The sequence below is a fragment of the Corvus brachyrhynchos genome, unplaced genomic scaffold (assembly GCF_000691975.1).
Source record: "Corvus brachyrhynchos isolate BGI_N302 unplaced genomic scaffold, ASM69197v1 scaffold281, whole genome shotgun sequence".
NCBI lineage: Eukaryota > Metazoa > Chordata > Aves > Passeriformes > Corvidae > Corvus > Corvus brachyrhynchos.
The window spans coordinates 5,902,857-5,919,861 of record NW_008236509.1 but is presented as its reverse complement, the minus strand read 5'-3'; the positions used below and the strand labels follow the sequence as shown (position 1 = coordinate 5,919,861).

At 35.2% G+C, this 17,005-nt stretch overlaps 1 protein-coding gene across 5 annotated transcripts in view; it reads right to left on the bottom strand.

Annotated features, from left to right (window-relative positions):
- LUZP2 (leucine zipper protein 2) overlaps nt 1-17,005 on the bottom strand; it is a 204,438-nt gene that overhangs the window by 15,568 nt on the left and 171,865 nt on the right. For all 5 annotated transcript variants that reach the window (XM_017726390.1, XM_017726389.1, XM_017726385.1 and 2 more), the window contains one exon: nt 15,129-15,293. In XM_017726390.1, the coding sequence (XP_017581879.1) occupies nt 15,129-15,293 (165 nt within the window). The remainder of the gene's footprint in view (nt 1-15,128; nt 15,294-17,005) is intronic.

The window sequence follows — 17,005 nt, the reverse complement described above, 5'->3', positions numbered from 1 at the left end:
ACATTTTTATAATATTTTTTTTAACGGCAGGATAGCTCTACTATGTTTTTCTGCCTGACAGCAACAAAAGCGTCCTTCAAGTCTTATTTCTGAATATAAACTTCCCCATGATTTTCAGGGTCTTCTATTACTGTCTGGCAATATATTACACAAAAGTTTTTATTCAGGAGACCTTTCAAAGTATAAAAAATTATTTGAAAATATTTTTTCCCCAACATACCTTGAAGACTATAGTCCTGAGTATGCAACGACTGCAGAGTCCCCTACAGCTACTCTCAGTATCTCCAGAACACTCCCACTGTTCTGGGTATTATACTTTCTACCTACTTATACTGCCACCTGCAAACACAAACCCACATTCATAAGCAATTTAGCAGTCACAATAGATAAAGAATTACAAAGACAGATATACAGCACTATGTGACTGACCTATGCAAATTTTCAGCCTTGGGGTACCTGAAAATTCATCATCTAGATAGTACTACTTATTAAAATAAACAAAATGAAGTAAAACCCCACCTCACAACCAACCCGCCACAACCCAAGCTAATAAGGACAATATGTCAGAAAGCATGTAAGGAAAAGGGCATCCATAGCAATATTAAAAAAAAGAAAAAAAAGAAAGAGGCATTAGAGACAAATGATAAGCAAAAAAAAGTAAATTCGGTATGTTTTGACAACGTTTGCATGTGTCTTGGGGTGACCTTATGATGTGTATCCCATATTGCTGCTTATGCCCAGAAATTAATTTTTGTGCTTTTCTGTGCCTCTAAACTGAGCCTGAGAGGGGGAAGGAAAAACTGAGCAAAACTTTTTCAAAGCAGTTTGCGGCTTGTTCAAGGTCAAGTAGAGATAGTGACTTTTCCCCCCCAGCTGCGGCAGGGGAGCAAGGAAGCACCCGGCTTGCTGCTTTCCAGTCAGCTTTTGGCCAGTTGTTTTCAGTTTCTTGTTCTCCGGAGAGAGACTGAGAGTTGGATTTTGCTTTTCCTTCTCTGGAATTCCGGATTTTCTTCCTTTTCTACTGGACTGCTTTCAACCTCAGAGCACATTGGGAGGACTTTCCATCGGGCACAGAGGGCCTGGCCCTGGCCCAAGCCCCAGCTCCGAGGAGACCAAAGGGAGGACTCTAACACTTTCCCAGGTTTTTCCTCCACAGCGAAACATTCTATTATTTAGCCTTATTTTCCTTTTCCCGTGTGTTTGGTAAATAAATAGTTTTATCTCCTTCACTTTCCTTCGAGGAAAATTTATTTTTTCCCGAACCTGGGGGGGGGGGGAAGGGGTTTGTACCTTCTCTCAGAGGTATATTTCTAAATTTGGCCAAACTGGAACAGCATGTCAATAACAACAGCAAATATTCATGCAATGTTGCCTCCATCTTGTCTCCTGGTTTTTAATTCTTGCTTGTCACATCATAAATCGAAACTTATTTGGAACAATGAAAAAGTGTGGACATGATAAGAATCAGCATGCTCAAAAGAGCTCACCTACTGTCTTTTGCAGTAAACAGTGCCCCTTATTTCATAAATGAGAAAACAGGAGTACTGCATGGCAAAATGCAGGATCAATTAATTAGTGCAAATAATATGAATAGAGCTTTTTTTTTGTTCAGTTGCCCATGCTGCATTTTACAGGGCTTACTTTACTTAGAGACAATTAGTGAAATAGCAGTCCGGTAAAATTAAGAGTGTTATGGCAAAATACAGAAATAATTCCATCTCCAAACACATACAAGTCTTCTTTCAGGCCCTGGACATGAAAAGTGAATGAGTACATTTTTGGCTTTCTGAGACTTCACATATTTAAAATAAAAAAAAAAAAGGGAACAAATAAAAATCAAGATGGCAAGTAAACTGTGGTTTACATTCTGCATTGGAATAGAAAAACTTTTGAAATAGACTGTAATAAAAGTTAAAAAATGAAAAAATATAGAACTGCAAAGCATAGGTTGCACATCATTTGTACAATACAAACTGTACAGCAACAGGGTGAACCTGGACTTTCATTTGTATTATGTTTGTATCATATGCTATGATACCTATCCCCATTAGTATTATACATTTCTCTAGACCTCCTAGCATTTTGGGGAAAAGGCTGTTGAGAGAAAAAAAGAAACCAACCTTCTTCAGTAAATAATATATACATTTTAACCTCTAAATGATGTATGTGGACACAGGCTGGGGTTGTTATGACTTCCTGACAGAGATTTAGGCTTACTTGCTTGCTGTAGTTGAAGATCTCAGATTGGCATGTGTGATATAGTACACTAAATATACTGCAAATATCTAGGCACAGTATTATTGCCTGAAGATGACGGGTCACCTTGGCCAAGTTAAACTGCTCTTGATATTTATGTATCACTTTTACTGGCTTTCAACGTAATTTTATGTAAGTCAATAACTTAAAAAAAAAATAGGTGATGTGCTTCTGCTATTTTTGGCTCTAAATTCACACAGAAACAATTTAATGCAACTCTACAGAGTTAATCTTAAAATCATGCATTTGTGATGATTTTTCACTTCTTTCTTTCACTTGATCTGCAGTGGGAGTTAGACATTAAACTTTTCTGTCTACCTTTGTCATTCTCTAGGGGGTATTCTGCTGTAGCATGACAGAAACATGAAGGAAGATAAAGCATGGAACCACAAAATCACAGGGTTTTTTCCCAAATGTCACATGATTTGGAATGACAGCTATTGCTAATATGACAGTCCAAACTATGGTATTACATTCACAACTAGAAATGGAGAGGAAGGCAGTTGGTTCCCTCAGATATATCTATATATGTATATATATATCTATGTATCGATCTATATATATATACATATGCAATATGTGTATTTGCAAATACATTTTGTTGCTCTTCTGTGTTGGATTCCATGAGCAGCTAATGGAATTATGACCCAGGGAGGAGGCATCTCAAATCTAACATTCATTGATTAAAACAGTTTCACAATATTGGTCTTAGGAAAATGACTGAAAAATTTTCCCTTATTAATTTTTCATCCTAGAGAAGCTGTGTCCAAAAATTCATGACAAGTTTGTAGTTGCTAGAGGAACAGATTTTCTTAATGCTGTGTGAGAATCGTTGCTGTTTGCTGTACAGGCACAGAGAAGCTGTTACATACAAGCAGAACTAAACAGATTGTGAAATTTCAGTGGTTATTGAAAGCCAGACTAGTCTATCAGAAAGAAAATAATACAGAAATCACTACAGATAAATAAAGATAGTAATAAACTTAAAAACCTACAGGTAACCATTGGTATTTTTCATTCTAATTGCACTTGATTAGTAATAGATCTGGGAAACAATGAATAATAATAAAAACCACCATTCATTTAGACCAGGAATAAGACCTTGCAATTAAAAACTACAGAACAAGCATCCTACTTGAAGCCAGAAATTTTAGTTTGACCTAGTGACTGATATTTCAATTACAGACATTCCTTCATGGCAAAATTTGTGCCAAGAAGTTGAAGTAGAAATCTTATATTTTCAAGAATAAACAGAATGTATATGTTAAACACTTGTAGACTTCACATCAGAAGCTACAATATAGGAGAGGTGATACATAAAAAGTTCAAATACTTAAATTAACACACCATGCACTAAATGTAATTTCACTGTAAAATGGAGTAAAGAAACTGAAGGTATTAGGCAAAAATCTTTTAAATACTTCACAGATGTTTAGGGAAGGGTGTAGAAGTTGTAGATGCTATATAATAGAAATTCATTCCTTTATTGCCGGTGAGCTATTAGTTATACTTACAAGCACAGTTCATCATCTGCTTCTGGCCATATATCACAGGTCTGCTGATAGAGAATCACTGAATGATTTGGATTGGAAAGGAAAGAATCTTTGTCATCTAGTTCAATCACCCTGCCACCTTCCACTATTATTGGTGGAAGTGTCCCACTTCCATAGGGACACCTTCTACTAGACCAGGTTGCTCAAAGCCCCATCCAAGCTGGTCTTGAACACTTCCAGGGATGGGGTTGAACTGGAACTACTGGAAAACTCTGAAAAAGGCAGCAAAGGCTGCATAAAGCAGTGATAATCAGAAATATCGAGTGGCATGTTGCTGTGGCAAGAGTTTGCTTTAGAGCAACTAAGCTGTTGCCTGGATTACATGCCAGAGTGTAATTTGTCAGGGCTGCACTGAATTCAGTTGTGATATATTGGCTTGACAGGGAAAGACATTTCCATGCAGGCTGTTAAAAATAAAAACTGCATCATTCCATGTGTTTGGAAAGAGATTGACTCACATATTTAAGTAATAAATAGTAATGGGGTGGACAGCAAAGTCAGGTGGCATTAGCAGTAGCAGCAATGATGACACAATGTCAGATGCTAAATTATTCTGTAAGGAAATCTATTGTCCCGTAAAATTTTATCTGTTCATATCTTTAATATCTAAAAACCAAAATATGCTTAAAGGTCCCTGGTCATTTTTTCATTTGTTTTTTCCCTAACGAATGTCCATGTAAGAACAGGCAAAATCTGGACTTCAGTTAGACTGGATCTCAACATGAAAAATAGGAAAGAAGGTCTGAGTTACATACTTACATATATGCTGAATTTCTGCTACTGAGGACATGGATGAAAGCATTATCTAGGAGCTTTTATACAAGTGGTAAACTGGGAGAATAAAACTTTCAAAGTATACATCAAAATTTGTATAGAAAATCTTTGTGACAAATATAATGCCAGGTGAGACAAGATGTCCACAGGGGTTTCTTCTGTCCTTAATGCGTATGATGATATAATAAATTCACAGCATAAAGCAACTTTCAGTGATGCCAAAATATTATTCCAACATGGTATCAAAAAAATAAAAAAAAGCAAAACTTTTTTTAGTGGCTCATTTTTTAGTGGATCATTTCACTTCAGATTTCTTCTAATAACCATTTGCTTAGCAGTAACTCTAAATGTCTGTTGTAAACTCATCTGTAGCTAAAACAAAAAGGAAATAGAATTAATTAGGTTTGAAAACATATGGTTTTGTTGAATACTCATGCATGTAATAAATATTATTAGAGAAAAAAACTTGTTAATAAGTTTTTACAAGTCAATTACCTATATTAGATTATATCTAAACTTGTATTTTCACATTCCCTTAATAATAGCTACATTTTTACATCATTTTTTCTTATAGAGTGGGCAAGTTGAAATACCTAGTATTTTGTAGATGCAAAGCTCAGTGATGATTGCAAATACATGTATATATAAACTACATGTATAAATACACCTTCTGCTTCATTTTTCCATCACTTGTGAAGTTTTAAAAGAGGCACCCTTCATCCTTCACTGTAGGGAATTTTAGATACTTAGCATCCTCAGTTGTGTGGGGGAGGTTGATGTTATAATACTTAAGAAACTGAAACCACCAAATAAACACATTCCTTCAACAACACTCTTGATTTTTGACAGCCATCACATATAGTGGATAATGAACACGGTATACCATTACTTACACTCAGAGCAGCAATAATACACACCATCAGAATACGCTTTATAAGCAATTACAGTCTTCCCAAATGAATGAAACAGCTACTCAAGTTACAGTCACAGACGAACATCTGTGTTTTCAGGAAGACAAAGACAAAGATGCTCTTCCCTGGAGGAGGTACAGACCCTAGAAAAACCAACCTGGTGAAGCTGGAACCCTTCTGAGTCATGACCCGAATTCCACAAATGGGGTCACTTGGAGAAGTGCTTTTCCTTTAGAGGCTTTGACTTTTCTTCCCCAATTCTGCCTTAAAAGAGGCTTTCTTATAAGGAAAGGAAGTTTTTTTTTTAAAAAAACCCCTCTACTTGCCTGTTTATTTAAGCCCCTTCTCAAACAGTTGCTTTTATAAAAAATTACCTCACAATATAATAACAGGATAACAGCTTCACCAACAGAGATAAGGACTATTGTCTTTCAAAAAATATGAGAAAAAAGGACTTAATAAATAATCTATAAATTACCTCAAATATGTAATAATTAAATATTTAATAATAATTAATTATATGAATCCATTGCTTCAAACACTCAATTTGAGCACCATCCAAATAACTTTTAAGGATTTGAACCAAAATATGCTTGATGCTAAAAGTTTTTTCTTGTAATTCAGTGTCTGTTTTTCCATTATATGAGAGCACATTCCTTCAGACTAAATGACTTTCAATTTGACAATAAAATAACATTTAATTTACTATTTTTTATTTTCCATTTTATCTATTATTATTTTAGCATAAAACAATAAACATAGAAAAGGGGGAAGATTAACCATTTTGGAAGATGATGAGACTTCATGTGTAAAGCAGTAAGTAGTTTTTTAAATTGCTCAGGGCTAAATTGAACTTAAATGGCTTGGATTTAATCACTAGTTTATTCTGCAATTCTTATGCTTTATGATTCAATGCAATGCTTTTAATCAAGTTACTAGAAATTCCTAATAATGACCAAAATGCCCAATGAATATTTTCTTTATGAATATTTTCCAAACCAAATCTTTGCTCAAATCAAAGAAAAGGATCTTAACTGTCTTAACATAAAAGGATTTTAACTTTCTCTAATGTTTCCCACTTGGCTTCCTATATCCATATTCAGTCAAACTTTTTAAGGTTAATAATACATATTTTCTAAAGGATACATGCATAAATAATTTTCAAATAAATCTTCAATATACCCTTGGGTAGCAAAATTCCATTGTGAGTATTTTCAAAATTAAACTATATTTTGTAAACCACTTAAAATGATGTTAGCTCCTCTGCACAATTTCTGTCTTCTTTTACTCAGAACATCTATAGAAAAAATTGCTAATGTTAAAAAAAAATTAAATGGGGTTACTAATGTGTAACTGCAAAGACACAGAAATTCACTTTTATTGTCATTGCTCACACGCCTATATTTTTTAACAGAACATGTAACAAACACATCAGCTAGGAAAGTCAAAAGATGAAAAATGTATTACTATTTTTCTGCTAAATGCAACTTCAACTAAAATGAGAAATAACATACATTTTACCAATCATCTCTGCTGTCACCAGGCAAAAAAGAGAGAGAAACATAAAAAAAATCATTTGATGTGAGTAGGTGAGGAAAGATATCTCTAAAATAATAACATCTGAAGAGTAATTAAGGGGTCTTCTCTTTCTCTGTTTCTGATAAAGACAAGTAAGCTTGTCCAGAAATCTGTTGAGCATCACAGCAAGCTTCAGGCTGCTCTTGTTTGGGGTCCTGGCTTTAGACTGAAGCAAAATTAGGGAAATTGGATGTATGCTGTCCATGCTAATCCATGGGTCCATGTGAGACCATTCACCATACCTAACAATTTGGATTTTGATGTTATTTAAAACATTCCTTAAGAAATTTAAATTTTGTGTATACATACACCTTTTCAACCATTGTCAAGCAGTAATCCACAGTATTTTGAGACATATTATGTACTAGATTATGGGAGACTTTATCGAAACATCTGACAGGTAAAGATGTTAATTAAAAAAGGATATTTGGAGGGAGGCTATGGAGTGATTTTCGTTTACAGGAAAACTGATCTGCAGTTAACAGCCACAAAAGTGCAGCAATAAACAGTTAACAGTTACCTCTTTAACCCATTAGCACATTGCTAATTTCAGAGTTGAACCCTGGGGTAATGGGCCACTCCAGCTACTTATACTCTGCAACAAAGAGGAGTGAGGCCAAATAGTTAATGAAATGAAGATAAAGATCGTGTCACTAAAACTTGAAGGAAAAGGATATTGTTTTAGGGGGGTTACAGACTAAATAAGACATACCAGGTGCTTTTTTCCAATTTCTCTTGATTGAATTCAGTTGAAAAAAACCCCTCTAAAGCTAATTTATTAACAATATAATGTACTAATAATGAAGACTTCTATAGAATAAGTAATAAAACCAAAGAGCTTTAGCTTCCAATTTAATGATCTCTGGTGCTAAACATTTTTCCAGCATGTAATAAAATTTTATTAAAAATTAGGAACAGAAGAAAAAGGGCTGTAGAAAAAGTTCTGTGGAATTTTTATGAGGCAACAGCAAAACCATACTCAATCTAATGTAAATTCTGGAAGTAAAAGATACGAGCAAGAGTTGCCATAACCTTGTGAACCACCATTAATATTAATACAGGATTATAGCTGCCATCTAGATGATCATAATGAGAACAAAACTCTATTAGCCCAAAGGCAGCTATGAAAAGCAGAATAGGAGAGACTTACATGAATAAATAAGTCATGCTAGTTTGCTTTTGCAATTAAATTACCTTCTATTTAAAAACAAAATTCTTAATCCATTAGCCTTACGGACACTCACCTGAGATTTCTATGGTAAGTATCTTAGGAGACATGTATTCCTTAGTGTTTGAAATGAAATCCTAAAACAATGGATAGTGTAATTTTTCAATGCCATTTTATTCTTCTAATGTTTATGCATTAGGAAAGGGTTATATGACTGCATGTCATTACTGCATAGTACAAAATGTGTCTGAGTCTACATTTAGTAGTTGTCCTCTTCTCTTTTTAATTACAGTTTTCTAATCCCCTAGTTGAACACAATGATCTACAGGTTACTGAAACTGCAGGTCTTGGTGATACCAACTGTGGCAGAAGCAAAGTTGGAGGCAACAAAAGTTGAAAAGTTCTGACGTACCAGAAGCTGACTCTTAAGGCTTTAATGGAGCACAAATGTATACACTGCCCTCAATGCTCCTGCTGTTTGCTTATAGCTGACCATAGATGGAAACATAGGATAAGTGAGGTTGGAAAAGACCTCTAAGATCGTCAAGTCCAACCATTACCTAGTACTGCCAGGTCCACCGCTAAACCATGTCCCCAAACACCATATCTATTTGTTTTTTATATTATATATCTGATATAAAAAACTCATATATAATATTTTGTGCCCTTTAAGTTTTCCTTCTGATAAAGTTATGAGGTCACACATTATTTTTACCCCCAATTGTGAGCATAAAACTATTTCCAAATAATAATCCTAATTACAGAATCAAAGAATCACAGAATTAACTAGGTTGGAGAAGACCTTTGAGATCATCAAGTCCAACCTATGACCTAACACCTCCTCATCAACTAAACCATGGCACTGAGTGCCATGTCCAGTCTTTTTTTAAACAGCTCCAGGGACAGTCACTCCATCACCTCCCTGGGCAGATAATTCCAGTGTCCAAATCACTCTTTCAGTGAAGAAATTTTTTCTTAATGTCTAGCCTAAACTTTCCCTGGTGCAGCTTAAGACTGTGTCCTCTGGTTCTGCCAGTGGTTGCCTGGAAGAAGAGACCAACCCCCACCTGGCTACAACCTCCTTTCAGGGAGTTGCAGAGAGTGATAAGGTCTCCCCTGAGCCTCCTTTCCTCCAGGCTAAACAACCCCAGCTCCCTCAGCCATTCCTCATAGGGCTTGTGTTCCAGACCCTTCACCAGCCTTGTTGCCCTCCTCTGGACTCATTCGAGCATCTCAATATCCTTTCTAAACTGGAGGATGCAGAACTGGACACAGCACTCAAAGTGTGGCCTCACCAGTGCCGATTACAGGGGAAGAATGACTTCCCTGCTCCTGCTGGCCACACTTCCTGATACAGGCCAGGTGCCATTGGCCTTCTTGGCCACCTGGGCACACTGCTGGCTCATGTTCAGTCGGCTGTTGACCAGTACAGTAGTAGTAATTTTTCATAAGTTCTTGAGCAAGGAATTTGCAATTGCTTTGGTCCAGTGGTCAGAGCCTTCATTACGGAATATTATGATAAATTATATCTTGGCTCTTTCAGCTGGTTAATTTTTCATGAATCACACTATTCGGTTAGTTTTCTAGGATCTATGAAAACCTTGTTAAATCTTCGTTTAAAGATTGAGTCCAAACGACACATTCCAGACATTCCTTCATTCTTTCAAAATGTACTTGTTTATTTTGAAGAAATGTACACATATAACTGTATTTATTTTTTCAAATTTTAGTCAATTTTATAATTAAATAGCCTGAAGTATTGAGTGATATGATCATTGTATGACTGATTTAGTACAATTAACTATTGCATTATTATTATTTTATATAAATGTTTCTATCAACAATTTCTATTTTTGTATATTAAATTAATAAGGACTAGAGCCTAGGAATATTCTGTCTTCCTAGTTAAATCATATACCCTTTATACAAAACCAACTTCAACTTCCCCTCCAATTAAATTAGTGAAGGAGCTAAGAATCATGACAATGTGATCACCTTATTTTTTCAGCAGCCTTGCTCTGTGTTTGTAGTAGATGTTCAATATTTATGCACTCAGAATAACCGTGAGATTAAATTCTACCTAAATACATTATTTCTGAACCAAACCATTAAACTCAGCTTCTTAATCTCCGACGTGGCCATTTCAAAATGCTCTTCAGAGTCTTGGTCTTGACGAACTTTCCAGACTTGTACTTTCTTTGAAAGTCTCACAAGCTCTTCTCTTTGCTCCTACAAGAACACTATTTTAGTCTAAACAAAGAGATAAAGTTCCCGAAGCTTACTTTGATGAGAAATGAAAGAAGTACTTATTTCCAAAGAAAGGGAGGATGGCCCACAGTACTTTAACTTTTCTGAATTTTTGTACTCAGTAATGTATGCTGGAGTCCACTATTCACAATATATGTGAGGCAAAGGAAATCACTCCTTGCAGAAGTTTTTAATCACAAAAGTGATTCATTTTCCTGTAAGATCTTTAAATCTTTTCACAATGGAGTGGTAGTTGCCCTTTCAGTCTGTACTATGCATTTCTACAGAAGGATAGTTCTCATTCCATTCAGCCTGTATTTTCTCCATTGAGACAAGGACACTGATGTGGCATTCATTGGTTGTCTTTCAACCTATGCCATGTACAATATGGGAATGGGTGCTATTGTTTACAGTTTGATATTCATGTGTATTTCCACTCTTAGTGCAGTTCACAAAACACAAAACATGCCGGGTGCGTATAAAGAAGGAGTTAATTTGGGGAATACACAGAACAATGTTTTTGCATTAGGGAAAAAACACTACAGAACCAGCTAGCCCCTACTATTCTGGTATCACCATGTTCCCCGTGATTTTTGTATTCAGCCTTGGTACTGGAAATAGAATTTTCTTCTGTTTCACTTTTGATTTTGGTTTGCCATTAATTTCCCACTGCTACTAAAGCTCATTTTCTTGCATTTGGAGCACAGGTATCGTTACACAGCACAGCCAAAGATATTATTACAATTTTTGGTTTTTTATAAGGCATATTGTTATCCTTTATCTCTCTACTAGCTCCATATAAATTCCCAGAGTTTTTTTGTCATGCCAAGACACAGTAAGTGCAGAAAACGCTTCACTAGGTCTTCAGTAACAGTGCTCTGATTCTCTGATTCTCTGATTACACCAACTCACACTTCCCACGGCTGGCAGCCTAGTCAACATTATGATTTCCATTTATAAATGACACTCTCTAAGTATCCACGTCCTTAGGCATTCATCTGGAGAATAAAAAGGAAAGCAGTGTTTCAGTCCTCATTTGTCTTCATTTTTCTCTTTCATCATCAACTCTGTAATGGGAATGAGGCAAGAAAAGTACTACAGCAAAAGATAGATCCAACTCTCAACTAGTTTGGAAGCATTTTCCACTGGCAGAACATAGAATAGTTATTGTTTTGACATTACCATGCAAAAGAAACTACATAATAAAAGCAATTGTCAGTAATACAGAAAGCTAAAAACCTCATGGTTCAGGATTAACGATCCGCCTTCTGGTTATGCTTGATTTTAGTTGTGTCATTGACCTTGTATGCACAGAGCCCTAAACCCATTTGTCAATAGTTTTGGCACCAGTGTTGTGCTATGACTGGTACATGACAGACAAAATGGCTTTGAATTGAAATATTAGTGCCAATTTACATGGTAAATTCTGTATTTTACGTTCTTGTACATTGCAAATATTAACTTATTTAGGATATGTCAAAAAACCAGACCTCAGACTTACACTGCTTTTGATCACTTTAAGATAACTTTTTCTATGATTTAAATGCAGTAATTTTCCATTACTACACAATTTTCTAGATTAATGAACTATGCAGAACAACAACTTTATTTTGCATTGATTCAGGCACTTATAATGCACTGCTTTGCACACATTTTATTATTTTTCATATTGAGAGGGGTTGATCAAAGTTAACTCATGTAAGCATGTAACTACTAAGAGTCAGCAAATGTTAATCACAAGCCTGAGAAGCAGGATGCGCCTCAGCCTTGTCAAGATAAGAGAAACAGAATGCACCTTGTCAAGATGAGAGGAACAGAACCTGTTGAAACCAGCACAGAAACTGCTGCATCAGCCAACCAAGGATCCGCATGCTCCAGAAAGGTGAAAAACGCATTGTGAGGAAGACCAGTAGCTTTCACTTGAAAGACGCCCAAGGAAGACACAGAGCCTTCCTCAGTGCAACCACCAGGGTACACAGCGCCTGCACGGCATGTATGCTAATGATATTAATGACTTCTGAGAAGTAATTTGTATAACTACTCCTATCCCAAGGAATGTGATGAATTTTCATGACTGTAACCATATACTGTGCTCTGTGGAGCGTGTGTTAGGAGGAGCGATCCCCTACGCATCTGGTGCGGTGAATAAAGCAAATGCCCTCTTCTCTGTCTCTGAGGTGTCTCTAGGCTCCATTTGGAGTGATTCAACATCACATTCTCTAGAAGAAACAAAATGACCAAGTAATTTATTTTCAAGAGATTTGGCAACTTGCTTTCCTAGTTACCCTTTTGACATCAGGTTCTTGTGCTAAATATCTCTAACAAGCTCTCAGGTGTTACAGTTACCAATAATGACTACAAATATACAATATACCTACTTATTTGGAACTTTTTTTTTATGAGGAAGCACCCTAATCCCAGGGATAATTGCCCCCAAGGGGTACAGCTATCCTACACTGTATGATTTATCCTTCCATGGATTTAAGGTGAGTTTGACATTTTAGAATGCAAATTTTAGGCTGGATGAGAATATCTTAAAAATAAGATATTTACCAGACAAATGATCATTTGTTGCCAGAAGGTGAAAGTGCTGCTTATCAGACATGACAAGATGTGTAAGTGCTGCTCATCTTAAGTTCCCACGTTTACGTATGGTAACACAATTAATCACATACACTTATATTCCCCCAAAATACTAGCCTGCTGTATCAAAATATTTATGCAAATCTAATAATAAGGAAAAAGAGAGCTACATGTCCGTAGTTAAGAGTTACTTGGTGTTTGTCAAAGGGAAAAAAAGCCAAGAAGAAAATATACAAGAAAGAGCGTCATCTTAAAAAAACAGCTCAAGTGCAGAGGGTGACTGATTATGATTCTTTAACAACTCGATTCACAGTAGCAGATTTCATTCATTTTATAATCACAGATAATACACAGATTTTTAATAATGAGGTGTCAGTGTGTGGAAGAAGAGGTTTGCAGACCATTATTTTTTCAGACATTTTCATGGCATATGCTAAGTGCAGAGAAATGTGAGAACTGCCTGTTAAAGAGGCAGTTAAACTTATTCAAGCACTTCTGGATACAGAGGACTAAAGGTTGTTTTCTCAAAAGGCTATAGTACAGAAGTACTGACACATTTTACCAAGTACATTAAACACAAAATCTATTATGATCGTTGAAAAAAAAAGAAGGAAGAGTACTCTGTATTTCACTCAAATACCAAATATCAAGAATCTAATTCTAATTTCTATGCTGTATTCTCATGTCCCTCTCTGTAAAATCAAGGAGACATCAAATTCTCCAAAGGCTCTGATCATAGACCGATCTTAAACACAGACATAATGGCTAGCTGGCCCTTATCCTTCAGTACTTCTCTGCTCTCATGACAGAGGCATGAACACTTCCAACCTGAAGAAAAGGACAACAAGAGCAAGACAAACAATTCGACAGCCACATTAATTAGGAACAATATGCTCCTGAAATCCCAGAGTGCTACTCAGTTTGCATGATCTACAAAAGAAGAGTCTGCTGTCCTGTAGAATATAGGTCCAGTGGTCTTAATCTAAATGAACACTATCCTACCCATGTGCTGCTACTAATTAATACAGTGCTTTTTTTCCAGAGGTAATAATTTTTGGGAATGATGGTTTCTTCCTGTAAAATAGTTAATAAGGAACCGACAATCATAATTTTAAGAGTAGCAATGTGGTGTGATATCCAGTTCTATAATTATATTCTGCTTTCTGAAATTGTATTTTAATTTTAATTACATATAGAAAAATTACTAATTTTTGGCTTCAGCCTGTGCACTAACAGTGAATACCAACAGCTGCCATATACAAATTACAGATTGGCTATGAGTTAGCAATTCCTATTTTTATTTCAGTTTTGGAATTTAAGGAGGACATTGAAGTTTCCTTCAGTCATTCTTCTGTAAAACTTCCTTTTCACTGAAATGACAGATTTCTTCTAGATCTAACTATTGAATTCAGGAGCAAAATGCAACACTGGAGATGAAAATTACTAGGACAGTTGTTAACCACTGTAAATCTTGACTGTATTATAATGTTTGAATTTATTGACTCAAAACACTTTTCATCTTTTTTTTCCTCATGCTTTCTCTGAAACTGGCCTTCTCATCTTGCAATATTGGATTATTCCCTATGGCCCATTGCAAAGTCCATTGATCCATTTTGACAATTTTGATTTGGGTGTCCCAGATTATTTTATGATTTTTATATAATTTTTTTCCACTGAAAGAAACCATGATAAGCAAGCCCCATATTATTGTTTAGTGCTGTATTACCACAAACTCACTATCAGTGCCGGACAGGTAAATGATCCTATGAATTACTACCTTCATTTTTTTTAAATGCAAATCCATCTTCACTGTAGATTTGTTGTGCAGACACAATCCATTTACCAAGTGATAGAAAGAATTTGTTACTCAGCAAAAAAGTAACTGCTTCCCAACAAAAAAACCAATTTGTTGACATCAGAAACAGTCTTAGAATTATCCTCAAAATTCATCCTAATCTTCTAATGAATTTGAAATCCTCTCTAGTTTTGGTTTGATGCTCTTATAGTATAAACTTTCAAAGATGTTAAAAAAAACTGTACCCAAGAGAAAAATCATACCTTGGTGCTTGTCACTTGAAATGGAACTTTGGAGTCCTTTGTATTTGAGGAAGTTAGCTTCTCAGCTGGTTTTGAAGGGATTAGGTCCATAGTGGGAGGCTGATTGCGCAGAACGGAAGACAGGCAAAGCTGCACAGTTTCCTTCAAAGCTTTCAGCTGTGACTCCTGGGAAAATAAGAAACCATCACTTCTCTAAGATGCGGTATGATGAACACAACTGCTTACTTTCTCTATCTGTATTAAACCAAACACTTATGAGTAACTGCTGCTTTTTCTTACTGATGGAAGGAATTAAGTCCGTCTCAACCAGTATTTTCATATGATTAGGTTACTGTGCATTACACACCAAACTGCCTAGGAAGTCACTGCACTCCTTTCCCATCCCTTCATGCAGTTTTATCCATACTTATATATAATTTTTTCTGAAAAGAAAAATATAATTTACAAAATATCATACAGTGTTCAGCTTTTTATCTATAATATCTACAAAGAAGTCATAAGTATTGCAAGACACAGACTTTGCATGGAGTTTTGTTTATAACATTTCAAATAATTGGTATTTTTCCATGTTATAGATTGATTTTAATCCAACAAAGATGGCTTCCCTCATGAGCATGTTATACTTCTGTAGTGTATAGTAAAGGAACCATAGGTCTTTTTAACAGTTAAGGATATATTTGTCCAGACCCACTACTGTCCATTAAGCCAAAATAAGACTTTTAAGTGGTGAGATGCTTGCAACTCATGTTAGAACATTTGTATTTTACTCCCAGAAATACAGACAGATATATTAATGGAAATAGAAGTCTGTAATTGAAATAAGCTGAGAGACCAAGAACAATGAGATAACTACAGCAGCAAGGAAATAATATTTTAAATCTTTGTTTCATCAAAGCAAGACAAATATCAAATGCTAGCTATTGAGGTAACTTCTTACACTCATTTCAAGGGGAGTTAGCGGTATTTGGCATTAAAAAACCCCTAGCTTTTATTCTTTTTATTAAAAATGCACCTGTAAATACAGAATACATCAGCACATTTCAATCACCAAAGATTTTTTTAAAGGTACATAAATCAAGGTATACCATGGCAAAAGATGATGGAAAGCATATATATATGATGGAAAATGTGTATATAACATTACACAGTAATTACATAGTAAGTATGTGAAATATTACATATAAAATATAAAAGTATTTCACAGTCATATTAATCCTAAGCAATGGCATACAGCATGTTTTAGTTTTTTTCTCAGCAAATATTTTTGAGAACATGACAAATATTCCGTTTTACATCAGATAAATTTCCCCTGAACTGAAAGCAGGGAATGTATCTCATAACTGGAAAAAACTGAGTGTTTCTTAAAAAAACAAAGCCAGTTAGTAGAGTGTATTTCAATAGTAGCATAAAAGACAACCATAAAAAACTATTAATGCAGTGCACAATATGGAAAATTAAAGAAACCTGCCCCCTAAGGCAAGGGTAACTCAGGTTCTTGTTAACAGATCCCTTGGGGCAGATTAGAGTGAAAAAATACTGAATTATTTGTGGTTTTAATATTCATACATATATATATATATATATATGTATATATATGTATGTTTTATTTTAGAATAATTTGCTTGCAATGGAAAGCAAGTATTTAACTGTTTTGGTTATTACCAACAGTAACATAGCAATATAAAAACAGTCACACAAGTAACTTACACAAGACTTGAGAAAATGTCTAAGGGAAAGAAAGAAAGAAAGAAAGAAAGAAAGGAAGGAAGGAAGGAAGGAAGGAAGGAAGGAAGAAAGAAAGAAAGAAAGAGAGAAAGAAAGGAAGGAAGGAAGAAAGAAAGAAAGAAAAGAAAGAAAGAAAGGAAGAAAGAAAGAAA